Raw genomic sequence first — 20,618 nt, 5'->3', positions numbered from 1 at the left:
ATTTTACGGTAAGTGTTAAAAAAATCTCCTTTTCTCTATCGGCTCCATTGGGGGACACAGACCGTGGGACGTACCAAAGCCGTCCCTTGGGTGGGCAGATAAGCAGTCAGGCAGACGGCCGTTCCACTGCCGCCTGCAACACTTTATGGGCCAGACTAGCGTCAGCCAATGCGAAGGTATGAACTCTGTAGAACCTCGAGAAAGTGTGCAAAGACGACCAGGTAGCCGCCTTGCAAATCTGCGAGGCCGAGGCTCTATTCTGGAGAGCCCAGGATGCCCCAAAAGAACGAGTAGAATGAGCCACAACCCTGAAAGAAGGAATCTTCCCCTTACAGCGATAGGCCTCCGAAATGGCAGACCGAATCCAACGAGAAATGGTGGCCTTGGAAGCAGGTTGTCCCTTGCAATGACCTTCCGTAAGGACGAAAAAGGAATCACACTGAGGAAAACGAAGAAGTGATGGAGAGATAAGATAGAAACAGCCCGAACTACATCCAGCTTGTGTAGTAAGCGCTCCTTAGGATGAGAAGGAGCAGGACAAAAAGACGGGAGGACAATGTCCTCATTGAGATGAAAGGCCGAAACCACCTTAGGCAAAAAGGAGGGATCTGGCCGGAAAACGACCTTGTCTTGGTGGACCACCAGAAACTGAGAACGGCAGGAGAGAGCTGCCAATTCAGACACCCTCCAGATGGAGGTGATAGCAACAAGAAACTCCACTTTCCAAGAAAGGAGGCGGAGAGACACCTCTCTAAGGGGCTCAAAGGGTGCCCCCTGGAGGGCACTCAGAACCAAATTCAAGTCCCAAGGGGGAGAAGGTGAGGGAGAGAAGGTGACCGCTAAGGAGGAAAGGCGTGCGCCACTCCTTGCAGGAAGGTCCGGACAAGAGGATTAGAAGCCAGGGGCCTCTGGAAAGAACAGTAAGGGCCGAAACCTGGACCTTTAACCCCTTAAGGACGCAGGACGTAAATGTACGTCCTGGTGAGGTGGTACTTAACGCACCAGGACGTACATTTACGTCCTAAGCATAACCGCGGGCATCGGAGCGATGCCCGTGTCATGCGCGGCTGATCCCAGCTGCTAATCGCAGCCAGGGACCCGCCGGCAATGGCCGACGCCCGCGATCTCGCGGGCGTCCGCCATTAACCCCTCAGGTGCCGGGATCAATACAGATCCCGGCATCTGCGGCAGTTCGCGATTAAAATGAACGATCGGATCGCCCGCAGCGCTGCTGCGGGGATCCGATCATTCATAACGCCGCACGGAGGTCCCCTCTCCTTCCTCCGTGCGGCTCCCGGCATCTCCTGCTCTGGTCTGTGATCGAGCAGACCAGAGCAGAAGATGACCGATAATACTGATCTGTTCTATGTCCTATACATAGAACAGATCAGTATTAGCAATCATGGTATTGCTATGAATAGTCCCCTATGGGGACTATTCAAGTGTAAAAAAAATGTAAAAAAATGTAAAAGTAAAAAAAAAGTGACAAATCCCCTCCCCCAATAAAAAAGTAAAACGTCCGTTTTTTCCTATTTTACCCCCAAAAAGCGTAAAAAACATTTTTTATAGACATATTTGGTATCGCCGCGTGCGTAAATGTCCGAACTATTAAAATAAAATGTTAATGATCCCGTACGGTGAACGGCGTGAACGAAAAAAAATAAAAAAGTCCAAAATTCCTACTTTTTTAATACATTTTATTAAAAAAAAAAATTATAAAAAATTTATTAAAAGTTTTTTATATGCAAATGTGGTATCAAAAAAAAATACAGATCATGGCGCAAAAAATGAGCCCCCATACCGCCACTTATACGGAAAAATAAAAAAGTTAGAGGTCATCAAAATAAAGGGATTATAAACGTACTAATTTGGTTAAAAAGTTTGTGATTTTTTTTAAGCGCAACAATAATATAAAAATATATAACAATGGGTATCATTTTAATCGTATTGACCCTCAGAATAAAGAACACGTCATTTTTACCATAAATTGTACGGCGTGAAAACAAAACCTTCCAAAATTAGCAAAATTGCGTTTTTCGTTTTAATTTCCCCACAAAAATAGTGTTTTTTTTGGTTGCGCCATACATTTTATGATATAATGAGTTATGTCATTACAAAGGACAACTGGTCGCGCAAAAAACAAGCCCTCATACTAGTCTGTGGATGAAAATATAAAAGAGTTATGATTTTTAGAAGGCGAGGAGGAAAAAATGAAAACGTAAAAATTAAATTGTCTGAGTCCTTAAGGGGTTAAAGGGAACTGAGAGACAACCCCAGTTCGAAACCAGACCTTTAAGGGAGCTGAGAGACAACCCCAGTTCCAACCCTGACTGCAAAAAAAGAAGACGGAGAACCGAAAAGGTCACCGGGGAGAAGTTCTGAGCTTCACACCAACGAAAATAAGACCGCCCAGTACGGTGGTAAATTCCTGCGGAGGAGGGCTTACTAGACTTGAGCATGGTGTGAATGACTTGGGAAGAGAACCCAAGAGCCCTCAAAACCGCGGTCTCAACCGCCACGCCTTCAAATGCAGCGACTGTAAATTGGGGCGGCAAAGAGGACCCTGAGAGAGTAGATCCGGGCAAAGCGGAAGGCGCAGAGGAGCGTCGCCCCGGAGCCCGACTACGTCGGTGTAACACGAACTTCGGGGTATAAGCTATAAGAATGGTGGGGACGTCCCCTGTTTTGAGCTTCCTCAGAACCCTGGGAAGGAGAGCAAGGAGAGAAAATAGAGAGGACAGAGGAAACCCACCCCAAGGAATCCCAATGACAGCCAAGGCTAGAGCCAGGGTGTCCCGGGACCTCGACACAAATGAAAGAATCTTCAGATTGTGCCGGACACGAAAGGGTCTCCGTCTAGAATGCCCCAGAGGATGCGGGTCTGCGCGAAGGCTACTGGATGTAGAGACCGTTCGCTGGGGTCGGCTGAGGACCGCTTCCCAGTGAGCACACCTGGAAGGAAACTGCCGGAAACATACGTTCCGTCCAGAGGAGACTCTTTGACACCTCGACAATGCTGCCGAACTGCGAGCGCCGCCGCGCAGACTGACGTCGAGGCGTTGTCCGACTGGATGCGGACAGAAGATTGAACTCCCCATGAAGAAGACAAGAAGAATCGCCCCCAGGTCCGGAAAGTGTATTGGAAGAAGGGCTACCCGGAGAGGCCAGAGGTCCTGAACCAACCAATCCCTGAACATGCCGCCCCAGCCCGACAGAGAGGCAGCAGTCATGACTACCTGCCCGAGTAGGGAAGGAATGGTCACCCCTGAAGAAGAAGGGAGGAACGGAGCCACCAGAGCAGAGACTCACGGATCCGACGAGGGAGAGCAACCTTGCGACCGAGAAACAGAGGAGATCTGTCCCATAGAGAAAGAGAACCGCCAGTTGAAGGGTACAATAATGAAAACTGGGCAAAGGGCACGGCCTCCATGGCCGCTACCAGCCGACCCAAGAATTCCATACAATTTTGTATGGAAACCGTGGCCCGAAGAGAGGGGACACCAGAGAGGAGTGTCAGACGGTTGTCCGGCAGAAGACAAACCCGGACAGGGACCGCGGAAGTGAGGTCCCAGAAGATCAGAGACTGGGTGGGAGAGAGGAACAACTCGTCTCGGCTGAACATCCACCCGAAGCGATTCAGGGTCTGGAGTGTAAGACCCACAGTCCCTAGAGTCTAGACTCCGATGAGAGCCTTGACGAGAAGGTCGTCCACCTAAGGAATCACCGAGACTCCGCACGATCGCAACAGGACTATCACTGGTGCAAGGATCGAGGCGAAGACCCGATGAGCAGAGGCCAGACCAAAGGGATAGGCCACGAGATGAAAAAGCCCCTCCGGAAGGCGAAGGAACCGCAGATGGCCGGGAAATATAGGAATATGAAGGTAGGCATCCTTGATGTCCACCGAGGAAGAAACTCCTCTTGTGCCCTGGATGCCATGGAAGTGGCAGCGAAGATGGCGGTGAGACGCTTGAGGCCCAGAAGCGGCCGTACAGAACCGCCTTCCAGGGAGAATACAAAAAAAAAAAGGTGGAATAAAAGGCCCCGCAAATATTCCCCTGTAGGAACGGAGACAATGACTCCCTGGGCAGGGACTAGAGGGTCTCCTGAAACTGCTTTACCAGAGGAGGAGACCGTGGTGTTCCGGACTTCCTGAATGTGTGTGGTCCCGATGTCTCGAAAAAGTAAGAGACGACCTCCCACCCGAGAAAAAACCTGGGGGTGGTGGCTGCACTCCATGTGGAAGTGGGATTGCGGTTACCCGATTCGGTCAGAACGGTTGGTGTCCGACTTCCAAGGTGAACGCTCCCGGAACGAGGGGGACCTCTTGTCCCGCAAAGGTGCCTGCCGAGATCCCTTATTGGGGCCAAAGGACCGAAAGGAAGAGGACTTCCCCTGGGAATAAAAGCAAGCCTTATGCTGAGACAACAAGTAACTTTTACCCCACGGTGCCATAGAGATAATCTCGAGAAGGCGCTTGTCAAAGAGACAGGTACTAGTAAAAGGCAACTCGGTAAGAGACCCTTTTGGAGGCGGCATCCACATCCCATGCCCAAAGCCACATGGAGCGGTGGAGGGCCGCTAGGGGACCCACAGCAAAGGCAGCACCACGGATTGACTGCATGGAAGCAGTGCACATAATTCCCCAGCATTGGAGAACCAAGCAAGATAGACCCTCCGGGGGAAATCCTGCCAAGATACCCAGACTGAGTTGTGGGCACCACAACAATAGGGCCTCGGACCCAGAGCCTGCTGCGTCCGAGGCAAACTCCACCAAGGACTCCACAGTCTGATCCGTCGAGTCCTTGAAGGCAGCTGCCTCTACCAGCGGCAGTATAGTAGCCTAGAGAGGCAGGAAATTGGTGGAACCACTGAGAGAGGGGAAACCACCTTAGAGGCAAGGTCCTTGGCGAATGGGTAACGCACTTGAACCCTCTTCATTCCCGTGAACCTCTTGTCTGCATGCAGATTCTAGAAGGATGTGAAGTTCAGCGTGAGAGCTGAATCCTTGAGGTGCACGATGAAAGGATACTTCAGGAGTAACGTCCGAAGATCCTGGGTCCTCTAAGTGAAGGGTGTCTCTTATGGCCGCAACCAATGAGTGCACCGTTTCAACCATATCCGAGCGGTCCTCTGAGTCAGATGCCGATTCGGAAACCTGATCCGCCAGTTCACCAGGCGAAAGTGATCGCATGGAGGCAGCCCTGGAGAGGGGCAACCCTGACCGGGTACGCGGCTCTGGCAGGGCAGAGCGGAGATTCCGTAAACCTCCTCTGGAGGAGCGACGTCCGTGACCAGATGACACGGGGAGGCGAGACCCACGGAGGGACGCCCACGTCTACCTGGAGACTCAATGTAAAAGTCAGACAAACACCCCTAGTACGCTTCGAGAGAGAGCTTGAGGCTTGTGTAAAAGAGGAGCGGGACCCGCCAGAGGGTCGGCGCAGGACAGACCTCTTCCAGGTAGACACCTTGTCACGTGAGGCCTCAGCCACCACAAGGGGGACCTGAGTCAATTCAGCCATAAACTGGGATAGGAAGAAACCCCAGGCTGAAGGGGCGGCCGAATCCACCGGAATTGTAACATCCGGGGAAACTGGGGGATCTTGGGGAGCAGTGGAGCAGGCAGAGTCAGTGGGCATTGTAGGAATAATATGTTATTGTGACAAAATAGAGACTAGCAGTCTAGTTGTCAGTATAGAGGGAGGGCAGAATAGCGTCCCCTATGGCAGGAAAAGAGTTAACCCCTGAGAGGGGCGTTCCCAGGGCAGGGGCACTGCCAATCGGCCCCGTCACCAGACGCGCGCGCAGTGCTGATTGGAGGGTGATGCGCGCCACCAGAAGCTCCGGCGGCCCTGTGGGCGGAGTTACCGCGCCCCGGCCATCGAGAAGAACCAGAGTAATGGCGCCCGCCCTATGCCCCGAGCGCACATGCAGCCGCATATGCGCCCGCTGGGAAGTGAGCAGACGCCACACATATTCCCCCCCCTGTCAGCCATCAGCTGCCGAGGTGAAGGAAGACGGTGCTTCAAGCGCCCGACAGTACAAATCACCACACACACTGCGAGAGAGCGCCCCCGAGAGTTCCGGGAGCCTAGGGGCGGAGCTAAGTACAAGTCGGGGACGAAGGAGTAATGGCGCTCACTCCCTGTCCCGAGCGCATATGTAAGAACATACGTGCTCGGGGGAAGTAAGCGGGCGGCAGAAACACCGGCAGCAGCTGCCGGAGAAAATGCTCCGTGCGCTCGGCTAGAAAAAGCGCAGCGGCTGTCAGCCACATATAAGGCGCTGCGGCACAGCCGCATAGTAAAACACAGTCTCACACAGAGCACTTACATACAGTGTAATAAAGAAATTATGCCCCCAAAGATGCCACTGCTCGCCCCAGTACCAGCTGGCCCCATAAACCTCAAAAGGTGGGCAAAAACTGAGGGTCTCCAGAGGTTGCAAGTCCTGGCACCTAGGGGAGAAAGGGAAGTGTACTTACCTCAGTCAGAAGAACTTACCTAATGGAGTCTTCCATGAAGTCTTCAGTCAGCTTTAGTTACCTGCATCACGCCTGGCTCCTATGCGCGAGCGAGGCGAGCAGGTAAATAGGGGGACCCGGACCCATGAGGTACCACCCAAGCGCTGACCGTTGGCGAGGGGGGGTTAACAGCGCATATACGCAATGTCTGTGTCCCCTCACTCGCAATGGGGAAATGGGGAACCGCAGTCCCTGAGTCCCCACCTGAAAACAGAAAAGAAAAGGAATAAAAAACTAACACGTCCCTATACTAGGAAAAAAAAAACAGAAGACCTGGTCTGGAGCAAACCAGACCATGTCCATCTCCTTCAGACACTAAGCTTAAACTGATTGGCTCAGAGCCTGAAGGCGGGTATATCCTGCTGGGAGGAGCCAACTGTCTTTGTTGCCATAGTGTCACATCTCCTAGAGACAGCAGCATACACCCACGGTCTGTGTCCCCCAATGGAGCCGATAGAGAAAAAAGCTAATAAGACATAATGTCACACCAAACTCCAAAAATGGGCTGGACAAAATTATTGGCACCCTTAACTTAATATTTGGTTGCACACCCTTTGGAAAAAATAACTGAAATCTGTGGCTTCATATAACCATCAATACACTTCTCAGCCGGAATGCTTGACCACTCTTCCTTTGCAAACTGCTCCAGGTCTCTCTTATTGGAAGGTGCCTTTTCCCAACAGCAATTCTAAGATCTCTCCACAGATGTTCAATGGGATTTAGATCTGGATTGCTTCCACTTCAGAACTCTCCAGCGCTTTGTTGCCATCAATTTCTGGGGTCTTTTTAAAATAGGTTTGGGGTCATTGTCCTGCTGGAAGACCCAAGATCTCAGATGCAAACCCAGCTTTCTGACACTGGGCTGTACAGTGCGACTCAAAATTTGCTGGTAATCCTCAGATTTCATGATGCATTGCACACATTCAAGGCACCCAGTGGCAGAGGCAGCAAAACAACCTGAAAACATCATTGACTTCCACCATATTTCGCTGTAGGTACTGTGTTCTTTTCTTTGTAGGCCTCATTTTGTTTTCGGTAAACAGTCTATCTTGGTCTCATCTGTCCACAAGACGTTTTCCCAGAAGGATTTTGGATTACTCAAGTTCATTTTGGCAAAATGTAGTCTTGCTTTTTTATGTCTCTGTGTCAGCAGTGGGGTCCTCCTGGGTCTCCTATCATAGGGTTTCATTTCATTTAAATGTCAACGGATAGTTTGCGCTGACACTGATTCTCCCTGAGCCTGCAGGACAGCTTGAATATCTTTGGAACTTGTTTGGGGCTGCTTATCCACCATCCAGACTATCCTGCGTCGACACCTTTCATCAATTTTTCTCTTCCGACCACGCCCAGGGAGATAATCAACAGTGCCATGTGTTGCAAACGTCTTTATAATGTTGCGCACTCTGGACAAAGGCAAATCTTGATCTCTGGAGATGGACTTGTAACCTTGAGATTGTTGATATTTTTCCCCAATTTTGGTTCTCAAGTCCTCAGACAGTTCTCTTCTCCTGTTTCTGTTGTCCATGCTTGGTGTGGCACACACAGACACACAATGCTAAAGACTAAGTGAACTTCTCTCCTTTTTATACGCTTTCAGGTGTGCTTTTTATATTGCCCACACTTGTTACTTGCCCCAGGTGAGTTAAAAGGAGCATGCGTAAAACAATCTTATTTTTCCACAATTTTGAAATGGTGTCAATTTTGTCCACCCCATTTATGGAGTTTGGTGTGACATTATGTCCAATTTGCTTTTTTACCTCCCTTTTTGGTTTAGTTCCAATACACACAAAGGGAATAAACATGTGTATAGCAAAACATGTGTTACTACAATCCTTTTCTGTGAGAAATACTTAAGTTTCTCGAAAAATTTCAGGGGTGCCAACATTTACGGCCATGGCTGTGTGTGTGTGTGTGTGTGTGTGTGTGTGTGTGTGTGTATATGTGTGTGTGTGTGTATATATGTATATATGTGGAGTGTGGGAAATTTAATAAAAAACTAAAACGGAGCAAAATCTACTTGTCCCTCATGACGATCCATTTGTCCGGGCCACTCTGGTTTTTTCCTCCTCACCCTATAATAGTCATAACTACCTACTGTAATGATACGTTTTAATTTTTCAATAACATTCTCAGAACAAAAAAAATATATATATATATATTAATAATAATATATATGTATATATATTATCGGTGAAGTCAAATTGAAATAGTAAAAGATAATTTTGCAAATTTGGTGGTTTTCTTTTCTACGTCATTTACCTGGTGGCTGAGCCAACATGTTGTTTTGATACTTTAGACCGGCCCGATTACAACAATACCAGATTTGTATAGTTTCCGTCATGCTTCGATTCAGAACTTTTTAGAATTTTTTTAATTGCCATTTTTTGACCCCTGTAGCTTTTTTTGTTACATTTTTTTTCCACATACCAGGCTGTATGAGGGCTCATTTTTTGCGCCATAATCTGTTTTTTGCATCGGTACCATTTTGGTATTGATCTGACTTTTTAAAATCGCTTTTTTATTTGTTTTCTGGGATATCATAAAAATTGCAATTGTGTGGTTTGGTATTTTTTTTTTACATTTACGTCATTTACCATACGGGATACATAATGTCATATTTTAATAGTTCATACAATTACACACGCAGTGACACTAAATATGTTTATGGGGGGGGGGGGGGGGGGATCCACCCCACTAGCCCACCAGGGAGCATTCACATGTCCCTTTAGACGCTGCTGTCAGCTTTGACGGCGGTGATCGAAAGGGTTAATAACCAGCCGTGGCAATCGCCGCATGCTGGCTATTGGCGACGGCCCCCAGCTACTGAAAATAGCTGGGGGCTGCAGAGTATGGAGTGGGCACGTGTCGGGAGCCCGCTCCATACAGACTGCTGAGCGCCGCCTCGCTTGTCAGGTCTGGCCCTGCTTGCCCAAATCAGGGTTAAGAGATGGAAAAATTCATCTGTCTGGTGCCCGGAACTGCATGTCCTGGGCGTTGGGTGATAGGAATTCCACATCCCTGCATACAAACACACACACACACTATATAATATATATACATATATACACATACATAAAGTGTATAATACGTTTAAATAAAAGTAAGAAGAAGGAGAAGGTTAGCACATGACCCAAAAAAATAAAAATAAACAGATTCTTACCCGATTCGCTATGTGTTCTTACAGCATCCTGCAACAAAGACCGTAACGTTTCATTAACCAAGGAGACATAACTCCACAGAAACAAGTAGAGAAATACACACAGGTTGGTAAAAGAAAACAGCATGCAACATCACACGGGCATTTTCATGTAGGAAATTAATAGCTAAAGATCACATATCTGTTTCCAGTTTGAAACAAAAGTTAAATTTTAAGCAATTCAAGAACCAGAGAAAAAAAGAAGCAAAGTATACAGAACTAGAAGGCTCAGTCCAATCCTCATTCTCCAAGACACACAGCCCCAATAGTCTGGTGACATTCCTTTCCCTTTGGGGGTTACGTGACATCTTGCCATGAGATTAGTATTAAGCTTTACAACAGCAATCTTGCATCGATATAAATTCTTGATATACACCGATGGCTGACACGTTATTTATATGTTCTTGCCAGCGCTAAGAAATCTCCATGCTGCAAAACTGAGTTAGTTCACCGCACAAAGAGGTAGAGGGGGACCCCCCCCCCCAATTAAGTCATAGAAATACAACCACAATATTAATCAAATCCTCAAAAGACACAAGAGTCAGGAGTAAACCCCCTGAAAGTCACTACAAGAGCCAAAGCCACAAATACCTACTCTGCCCCACAGACAAAAGCGTCTGCTCCTGGACCTCGGAGAAGTATTGAGCCAGTTATTCTAGTCAGAGGAAATGAGAGATAAAAGATGAAGAAAAGATCCAACAGAGAGAAGAAGAAATGCAATATAATCCTTTTAGCACAAACATTGAGCTGCCTCCAGGAATAAATGCTATGTAGTAGTAAGATACAGGGGAATGCTTGTTACCTCTATCATTCTGCTGTCCACAGGCATTGTTGTGCTGACCATGTGGACATTGGGCGTGGATGTTGATCTCTGTCTTTGAGAAAGGGGACATTCTGAAGCTGGATTAGGCGTTGTAAAGGTGAAGGCATGAGGAGTAGAATATCTGTGCTGGTAGCTAGACACAAAAAAGAATAACATAACAGAATTTAAATACAATACAGGATAATGTAAACATTTAATATTAAGATTCAGATAATAAGGTGATATCCAACCTACTGTACACACTGATCAGCCAGAACACTTGCCTAATATTGTGTACGCCCCCTTTCATACCTCCTAAAGAGTTCTGACCTTTCAAGGCATTGACTCCTCAAGACCTCTGAAGGTGTCCAGCAATAGCTATCTCTCATTAGTTCTTTAGTGGGATCAGATAAGCCTGTGCTCCCAGCATGTTAAACACTTAAAGTGCACAACACCCAGTTCACAAGCTGTCTTTACTTGGGCCAGTTTTTGTAGGATTAACAAATGCATACTGGAAACTCCTCACAAGATCCATGTTGGAGGCATTCTGCTGTCACCCATCCATCACACTTTAGCTCTTGTTCTAGTCGCTCAGATTTTTATACTTGCCCATTTTTTCTGCTTCCAACATCAACTTGAACTGATTGTTCACTTATAGCCTAATTTGACAGTTTGAAAGGTAAAATAAATAAAAAATAACACCTATCATGTTGATCGAGAAGAAGGAAACCCCCACCCCCCCCATGAAGCTGATGTCAATTGCCCCATAACAGGAAAAAATCCTTCCTGACTCCGATAAGGCATTGGCATTAGAATAAGTCCCTGGATCACTGTTCTATCCCTATAAGTCTAAAATCCATAACCTGTAATATTATATTATTCAAGAAAAACATCCAGGCCTCTCTTGAATTTGTTTATTGAGTCAGACATCACAACATTATGTGGCAGAGAGTTCCATAGTCTCACTGCTCTTACAGTAAAGAATCCCTGTATGTGATAGTGAAACCTTCTTTCCTCTAGACGTAGAGGATGCCCCCTTGTCATGGTTACCGGCCAAGGTATAAAAAGATCACTAGAAAGATCTCTGTACTGTCCATTCATATATTTGTACATTGTGATGAGATCGCCCCTAAGATGTCTTTTCTCTACACTAAATAACCCCAAGCTTGATAACTTGGTACTGTGAGGGGAATTTATCAAAAAATTTAGACTGCTTTTTTCATCTAAATTTGTTGCAGGAAAAGTTGTGGGCACAACGCCACTTTACCGGCAACTTTATTTGTTCTAAAGTGATCAAAAAGCAGGTTCACATTTGATATATGCTCCTCTGTAATCCTCCCATACCATTAATTATCTTTGTCGCCCTCCTCTGCACCCTCTCCAGTTCAGCCATGTCCTTCTTATATTTAGGTGCCCAAAATTGGACAATACTCCATATGTGGTCCGACTAATGATTCATACTGAGGCAAAACTATGTCCTTGTCACGTGCCACTATGTTTCTCTTGATACATCCCATAACTTTGTTAGTCTTGGCAGCAGCTGCCTGGCACTGATTGCTAAAGTTCAGCTTACTGTCCACCAGTACCCCAGAGTCTTTTTCGGTAGTAGTTTTACCTAATGTCTTATTATTTAGCACATAATTGTACACTTTTTTTTTACAGCCCAAGTGCATAACCTTACATTTATCCACATTAAACTTAATTTGCCATGTCTGTGCCAAAGCCTCCAGCTTCCCCAGATCCCTCTGTAATATCATATTATCCTCCTTTATGGTAATCACCCTACCCAGTTTAGTGTCATCTACAAATAAGGAGATTTTTTTTTAACACTTACCATAAAATCTCTTTCTCGAAGGATCCATTGGGGGACACAGACCGTGGGTGTATGCTGCTGTCTCTAGGAGGTGTGACACTATGGCAACAAGAAAGTCGGCTCCTCCCAGCAGGATATACCCGCCTCCAGGCCCTGAGGTAATCAGTTTTAGTACCAGAGCAATAGGAGAGGACCGACATGTCAAGGAAAAAACACGAACTGTCCCAGATGGAACATGGTGGTAGGCATCCTTGATGACCAACGAAGAAAGAAAGGAACTCCCCTTGTTCCATGGATGCCACTACCGAATGGAGAGATTCCATTCGGAAGTGGCGGAGAAGATGACGGTGAGAAACTTGAGGTCCAGAACCGGTCACACCGAACTGCCTTCCTTGGGGACCACAAAAAAATTGGAATAAAAAAACCTTGAAAACATTCCCCTGGAGGAACGAGGACAATGACTCCCTGGGCAGGGACTGGAGGGCCTCCCGAAACTGCTTCGCCAGAGAAGGAGACCGGGGGACTTGGGACTTCCTGAATGTGTGTTGTCCAGCTGTCTCGAAAAAGTAAGAGACGACCTCCCACCCGAGAAAAACCTGCGGAAAACTCCATGCGGAAGTGGGATTGCGGTTACCCGATTTGGCCGCAAAACGGCCGGAAAGGTTGGTGTCCGACTTCCAAGACGGACGCACCCGGAACGAGGGAGACCTCTTGTCCCGCGAAGGTGCCTGCCCAGACCCCTTATTGGGGCCAAAGGTCCGAAAGGAAGAGGACTTCCCCTGGGAAGAAAAGCGAGCCTTATTTTGAGGCAACAAGTAACTCTTACGAAGAGGACTTCCCCTCCCCCATCGCCTCAGAGATAATCTCGTCAAGGCGCTTGCCAAAAAGACTGGTACCAGTAAAAGGAAACTTGGTAAGAGACCTTTTGGAGGCGGCATCTGCATCCCATGCCCTAAGCCACCTGGAGCAGCGGAGGGCCGCTAGGAGACCCACAGCAAAGGCAGCACAACGGACTGACTGCATGGAAGCTGTGCACAGAAAGTCCCCAGCTTTAGAGCATTGGAGAACCAAAGCAAAATAGATCCTCTGAGGGGGATCCCGCCAGGATACCCTGACTGAGTTTTGAGCACCACACCGAAAGGGCCTTGGACCCCCATGCAGAGACGAAGGTGGGAAGCAGAGAAGAGCCTGCTGCTTCAGAGGCAAACTTCGCTAAGGACTCAACCTTCTTGTCTGTCGAGTCCTTGAATGCAGCCGCATCTGCTAGCGGCAGTGTAGTAGCCTAGAGAGGCAGGAAATTGGTGGATCCACCGACAGAGGGGAAACCACCTTAGTGGCAAAGTCCTTGTCGAATGGGTAACGCACTTGAACCCTCTTCATTCCCGGGAACCTCTTGTCCGGATGTTTCCATGCAGATTCCAGAAGGATGTGAAATTCAGCGTGAGAGCTGAACCCTTGAGGTGCTGGTTGAGGATATGAAAGGATACTTCAGGAGTCACGTCCGAAGATCCTGGGTCCTCTAAGTGAAAGGTATCTCTTATGGCTGCAACCAATGAGTTCAACGTTTCAACTGTATCCAAGCGGTCCTCTGAGTCAGATGCCGATTCGGAAGCCTCATCCAGCAGTTCACCAGGAGAATGTGAACGAGTGGAGGCAGCCCTGGAGGAGGGGGAAACCCTGACCAGGTACGTGGCTCTTGCGAGGCAGAGCGGCGATTCCGGGAACGTCCTCTGGAGGAGCGACGTCTGTGACCAGATGACACAGGGCGAGACCCACGTCTACCTGAAGACTCAATGTAAGAGTCAGAAAAAGCACCCCTAGTATGCTTGTGAGAGCGTGAGGCTTGTGGAAAAGAGGAGCGGGACCCACTAGAGGGCTGGCGCAGGGCAGACCTCTTCAAGGTAGACACCATGTCACGGGAGGCCTCAGCCACTGAAAGGGTGACTTGAGTCATGTCAGCCATACACTGGGATAGGAAAAAACCCAGGCTGGAGGGGTGGCCGAATCCACCGGAAACTGTAACATCCAGGGAAGCTAGGGGGTCTGGAGGAGCAGTGGAGCAGGCAGAGCCAGTGGGCTCAGCAGAACCTGGAATTTTTGGAATAATATGTTATACAGACAAAATAGAAGACTAGCAGTCTAGTTGTCAGTTTACAGGGAGGAACAGATTTGTGTCCCCTGTGACAGTAAAGATTTTAACCCCAACACTAACACTCTGTCCCTGCTGAGAGGAAACCCCGCTCTATGCAGACAGAGAGGAGAAGAAGCTAGCCAATAGCCTGAGAGGGGCGTTCCTGGAGCAGGGGCACTGTCTGATTGGCCCCTGACACCTGAATCGCGCGCACAGCGCTGATTGGAGGGAGATTCGTGTCTCCAGTAAGCTCCGGCGGCCCTGTGGGCGGAGCTATAGTGCCCTGGCCGCCGAGAAGAACCACAGTAACGGTGCCCGCTCCTTGCCCCGAGCGCATATGTTAGCTGCATATGAGCCCGCGGGGAAGTGAGCGGGCGATACACATATCCGCCGGCAGTCGCCGAAAGTGAAATCAAGTCGGCACTTCATGCACCCGAACAGTACAAGCGCCGCGGTTGTCAGCCGCATAATAAGCGCTGCGGCTGTAAGCCGCATAGTATAACACACACTCACACACACATGTGCATAATAAAGTAAACCATACATTCCCCAATATGCCATTGTTCCCCCTTTTTTAGTATAGAAAATAGAGCCCCTAACACACGCCAGCCCCTTGGACCCTGAAAGGTGGAATTGAGGGTCTCCAGATGTTGCAAGTCAGCACCTAAAGGGAGAAGAATATATACTCACCTCAGTCAGAAGAACATACCTCATGAAGTCTTCTGTGAGGTCTTCAGTCAGCTTTCTGTTAGGCTGGGTTCACACCACATTTTTCAAATACGGTAACCGTATACGGTTTTCCGTAAAAAAAACTTATACGACCGTATCCGAAACCGTATGCATAGAGAATGCATTGTAAACCGTATTCCAAATGTTGTGTACGGTTGCATCCGTTTTGCCTCGGATACGGTTTTGCAGATTTTTCAACCGTAGGCAAAAACGCTGTCGACCACGTTTTTGCCTCCGGTTGGAAAACCATATGCGGTTCTTTTAACGTTGTTGTCTATAGAACCGTACACAGAATTTCAGAATACGGTTGCACACTGTTTTTCTAATCCGTTTTTGGAGTTGACACATGCGCAGATTGGAATTTCAATAGAACAATAGTAACTTTATTAAATTGCTGGAAAACTAATTCCAACAAAATAGCAAAACCGTTGGCAAAAACTGATGCAAACGGATAGAACCGTACAGGGAAAAACCGTACACGTTTTAATTTGGAGCCATACGGTTGCATACGGTTTTTACCATACGTTTTTTAGCGGAAAACCGTATACGGTAACCGTATTTGAAAAACGTGGTGCGAACCTAGCCTTACCTGCATCACGCCGAGCCACCATGTGCGAGCGAGGTGAGCAGGGAATAGGGGACCCGGACCCATGAGGTACAACCCCAGGCGCTGACCGTTGGCGAGAGGGGGTTGAAGGGGTTAATGTATTGTATGCATCCATCACACAGTGTCTTTATCTTGTCAGCATTTAATGTTATCTCTTTGCTAGGAATGTAGCCGCGAAGGTTAACCAACCATATTAGGACTTCCTATTCTTACATGTGTTATGGCTTTCTCGATCATCTGTCTCTCCCATGAATTCTCTCAGAAACCTCCGTATACCAAATATTATAGGCTGGAGATTATACCAAATATTTGAGTGACGGAAGGAGGGGTGCAATCCCCCCCCCCCCCCCCCCCCCTTTATTATGTGCTTACAGACTGCTGAATAAACTAGAGTGAATTTGACCGGACAAACTGTTGTTACGTGTTATTTCTGGTAGATTCATTCTCCTGGATCCAGATAAAGACTTAAATCAAGCTAACCACCGAAGTTCGGTACCAGGGGTACCTAGATAAGATCAGATCTCCTTACAATCTGGGGGCTCGTCCGGGATCGAGAAAGTCATCCCCGGATCCGTATGAGGGATATCTGTTTTATCCTCTGGCTGATCCGAGGGCACTGACAGCGTCTCGATCCAAGTAAGTAGAACCATTTACTTAGAAACTTTGCATATACGCAATGTCTGTGCCCCCTTACTCGCAATGGGGAAACAGTGAGCCGCAGTTGCTGAGTCCCCACCTGAAAACATGAAAGAAAACGGAATAAAAAAACTAAACACATTCCCTAACTAGGAAAATAATAAAACAGAAGACCTGGTCTGGAGAAATCCAGACCATGTCCACCTAGTTCAGACACTAAGCTAAAACTGATTAGCTCAGGGCCTGGAGGCGGGTATATCCTGCTGGGAGGAGCCGACTTTCTTGTTGCCATAGTGTCATACCTCCTAGAGACAGCAGCATACACCCACGGTCTTTGTCCCCCAATGGAGCCGATAGAGAAATAGAATTTTACTCTGTAATCCCTCTATGAGGAGGTCAGTTATAGATTGGACCGGGGTGAAGCTGTGGATGTTATATATCTGGACTTTTCTAAGGTATTTGATACTGTTCCACATAAAAGGTCAGTACATGAGGATACTGGGACTGGGGGGAGGACATATGTAAATGGATTAGCAACTGGCTCAGTGACAGGAAGCAGAGGGTGAGTATCAATGGAAATTACTCGGGTTGGGTGACAGTTACTAGTGGGTACCAAAGGGGTCAGTACTGGGTCCACTGCCTTTTAATACATATACTAAAAGGCAGTGGACCCAGTACTAACCCCTGTGGTACCCACTAGTAACTGTGACCCAACCAGAGTAAGTTCCATTGATACTCACCCTCTGCTTCCTATCACTGAGCCAGTTGCTAATCCATTTACATATGTCCTCCCCCCAGTCCCAGCATCCTCATTTTATGTACTAACCTTTTATGTGGAACAGTATCAAATACCTTAGAAAAGTCCAGATATACAACATCCACAGCTTCACCCCGGTCCAATCTATAACGGACCTCATAGAAGCTGATCAGATTAGTCTGACAGGACCAATCCCGCATAAATCCATGCTGGTGCTGTGTTATTAGGTTATTTTCATTTTCTTAATGTATCCAACCACTGGGCAGATGCCAGAGTCATAATTGGTATTCACTTCAGGCTTTAATGTTATGGCTGATCGGTGAACACATTTTGTGATTATATGTGCTACTACACATTTACCTACTTTGCTCACATTATATTATCACTAAAATATGTCACATATACTGTAAAGAGAACCAACCTTCCCCATACTATTAGCTGTAGTTACAGATCCTGACCACTGGACGTAACCCTCTGGGTGATAGAAAAATTAACCCAAATAGAACCAATATGGCCAACAGGAAATAGATGACAGCAATCTCCTGTATCGGAAATTAAAGGTAAGACAAGTATGGAGCACTATCCGATAAACTTCCAGCACAAGGACGGGGGCACTACTAAGTTTTATTTATGTGCGGCAGTTTGAATTAAGAAATAATATATTTAGCAAAATAGTAATATATTATTATTCTTTAAAATGACTATATTATTGAACTATAGTATTGTAGCAATCCTGCAGGAAGCCCACTAGAACATAATATGAAATGAATTTACCTTGCTGGGCCACGGACAGATTCTCGCATCCGCCGCATTGATGGTAAAGAAGGCGTGCTACCGTCTACATTATTTGAATTTGGAAACATTCTGCTAAGAGAATAAATATGCGCGCCATTACAAAAATGAGAACATAATCTTAGTGTGCACAAGTAACTGAATAAAAAATTGTTAAAAAGTGCAAACAACAACAACTAATACTACTGGCATATAAAGCTCATAATAAAATAAATTATATTTTTATACAGGGCTGTAATATTAATATTTAGCCCTTTTTTTTTTCTTAACACAAACAAAATAAAAAATATTAATTGAGGTGTTAAAGCACCATTTCAATAGTCAGCAACTAGGGCAACCATTTTAATGGGCAAAGGCGATAAGTCCTGCCAAGTTTCTTTTATTGAGCACCTCTAGAAACTAATAAAAAGAGAAAAAAAAAACAACCTTATTTTTAAAGCCATGGAGGTATATCTGGGGAGGTGGAGTGCCAGATGACTGGGTCTATTTATTCTGAGACACCCAAATCTAGAACACAAGTTTTTTAGCGCAAGAAAACAACTGGTTTTTGCACAAGCCTAATTTTGCTCGAGTTTCTGTGATTTTTCTAATGTTTTGCAACTTTTTTACATGAGTTTTATGGTGTAAGCATTAAAGGAGTAGTCCAGTGGTGATTCAGTGGTTTACAACTTATCGCCTATCTTTAGGATAGGGGATAAGTTGCAGATCGCGGAGGTCCGACCCCTGGGGCCCCCCGCGATCTCCTGTACGGAGCCCCAACAGCCCGCGGGAAGGGGGCGTGTCGACCTCCGCATGAAGCGGCGGCCGACACGCCCCCTCCATACAACTCTATGGCAGAGCCGAAGCGCTGCCTTCGGCAATCTCCGGCTCTGCCATTGAGATGTATTGAGGGGGCGTGTCAGCCGCCGCTTCGTGCGGGGGTCGACACCCGCTATCAGGCCGGAGAGCCAGGGCCCCGTACAGAGAGATCGCGGGGGCCCCAGCGGTCGGACCCCCGCGATCTCAAACTTATCCCCTATCCTTAGGATAGGGGATACATTTTTCACCACTGGACTACCCCTTTAATAAAATTTCCCTATTATGGTTATAAATAATGAATTTCAAAATTAAAAACTGAAAAAAAAAATTAAAAAAATTATATACCGTATTTATCGGGGTATACCACGCACCCTCATTTACCATGTTTTTTACCCAAATATCCATGGTAAAATGAGGGTGCGTGTGTGCGCGTGTATACCCCGATACACCCCCAGGAAAGGCAGGGGGAGAGAGGCCGTCGCTGCCCGCTTCTCTCCCCCTGCCTTTCCTGGGGTCTATAGCCCTGCTGCCGCCGCTTCTCTCCCGCTGGCTATCTGCACCGCTGCCCGTTTTCTCCCCCTGACTATCGGTGCCGGCGCCAATAGCCAGGGGGAGAGAAGCGGCGCCGACAGCCAGGGGGAGAGAAGGGGCAGTGGCACCCATTGCCGGCGCCACTGCCCCGTTGCCTCCCCCCCATCCCCGGTTGCATAATTACCTGTTGCCGGGGTCGGGTGCGCGCTGCTTCAGACCTCCGGTGTGCGTCCCCTGCGTCGTTGCTATGCACTGCACGGCGCACTGACGTCATGCGCCGCACACCAGAGGCCTGAAGCAGCACGGACCCGACCCTGGCAACAGGTAATTATGCAACCGGGGATGGGGGGAGGCAACGGGGCAGCGGCGTCGGCAATGGGTGCCGCTGCCCCTTCTCTCCCCCTGTGTCGGCGCCACTGCCCCATTGCCGGCGCTGATAGCCATAGGGAGAGAAGGGCCGGCAGCAGGGCTCTAGACTCCAGGGCAGGCAGGGGCAGGGAAGCCGGCAGCGCTGGCTGTCTCTGCACCTGCAAAGCCGCTGCAGTTCATTGATTTAAAGCGCCCGCTTTAAATCATTGAACTGCAGCGGCTTATCGGCGTATAACACGCACATAGACTTTAGGCTAAAAAGTGCGTGTTATACGCCAATAAATACTGTGTATATACATATATATACACATACACACACACACATATATATATATTATATATATACATATACACACCACATTCTTGTCATGTGCACAACTGCACTAAAAAGTGACAATATTATTTTAAGACCTAGAAGTGGAAGAAACAGCATGGAGGCACTCTATTCCAGTCTGTATGCTTTATTCATCACAGTTAACAATGCATGACAACAATTGTTTCGCTACTATGTAGCTTTTTCACAGCCTCTGAGGCTGTGAAAAAGCTACGTAGTAGTGAAACAATTGTTGCTGTGCACTGTTAAATGTGACCAATAAAGCATACAGACTGAAATAGAGTGCCTCCACGCTGTTTCGTCTACTTCTATGGTTTATGGATTGTGTCCTGTTAATGTGGGGGAGCCCTTTCATCTGTTGAAGCAGCTATCCGGTGAATCTGATCCCACATACTACGAGAGTCCCTGTCTGATCGCAAGGTACAGTAGTGCCAGCTATTTTCTACTTTATACAAATTCCGGGTATTACGTAACGCAGTGTTTCCTAACCAGGGTGCCTCCGGCTGTTGCAAGACTACCTCCGGCTGATGAAGCCCATACGCGAAACGCGCATTGGGGTACAGGTAGTGATCTCCCTTACTGGTGTATGGCAGGTAT

General features: G+C 47.5%; 1 protein-coding gene across 12 annotated transcripts in view; it reads right to left on the bottom strand.

Annotated features, from left to right (window-relative positions):
* Positions 1 to 20,618, bottom strand: part of RAF1 (Raf-1 proto-oncogene, serine/threonine kinase) — a 148,835-nt gene that overhangs the window by 30,082 nt on the left and 98,135 nt on the right. For 10 of the 12 annotated variants that reach the window (XM_056524238.1, XM_056524237.1, XM_056524235.1 and 7 more), the window contains 3 exons: positions 17,972 to 18,064; positions 10,525 to 10,678; positions 9,687 to 9,714 (listed from right to left, as the gene is read on the bottom strand). In XM_056524238.1, the coding sequence (XP_056380213.1) occupies positions 9,687 to 9,714; positions 10,525 to 10,678; positions 17,972 to 18,064 (275 nt within the window). The remainder of the gene's footprint in view (positions 1 to 9,686; positions 9,715 to 10,524; positions 10,679 to 17,971; positions 18,065 to 20,618) is intronic. The other 2 variants (XM_056524234.1, XM_056524240.1) reach the window with 1 other exon arrangement.

Source organism: Hyla sarda, chromosome 6, assembly GCF_029499605.1.
Source record: "Hyla sarda isolate aHylSar1 chromosome 6, aHylSar1.hap1, whole genome shotgun sequence".
NCBI classification, from domain to species: domain Eukaryota; kingdom Metazoa; phylum Chordata; class Amphibia; order Anura; family Hylidae; genus Hyla; species Hyla sarda.
Note: the sequence above shows the minus strand (reverse complement) of the source record. Positions and strands in the feature narration are given on the sequence as shown.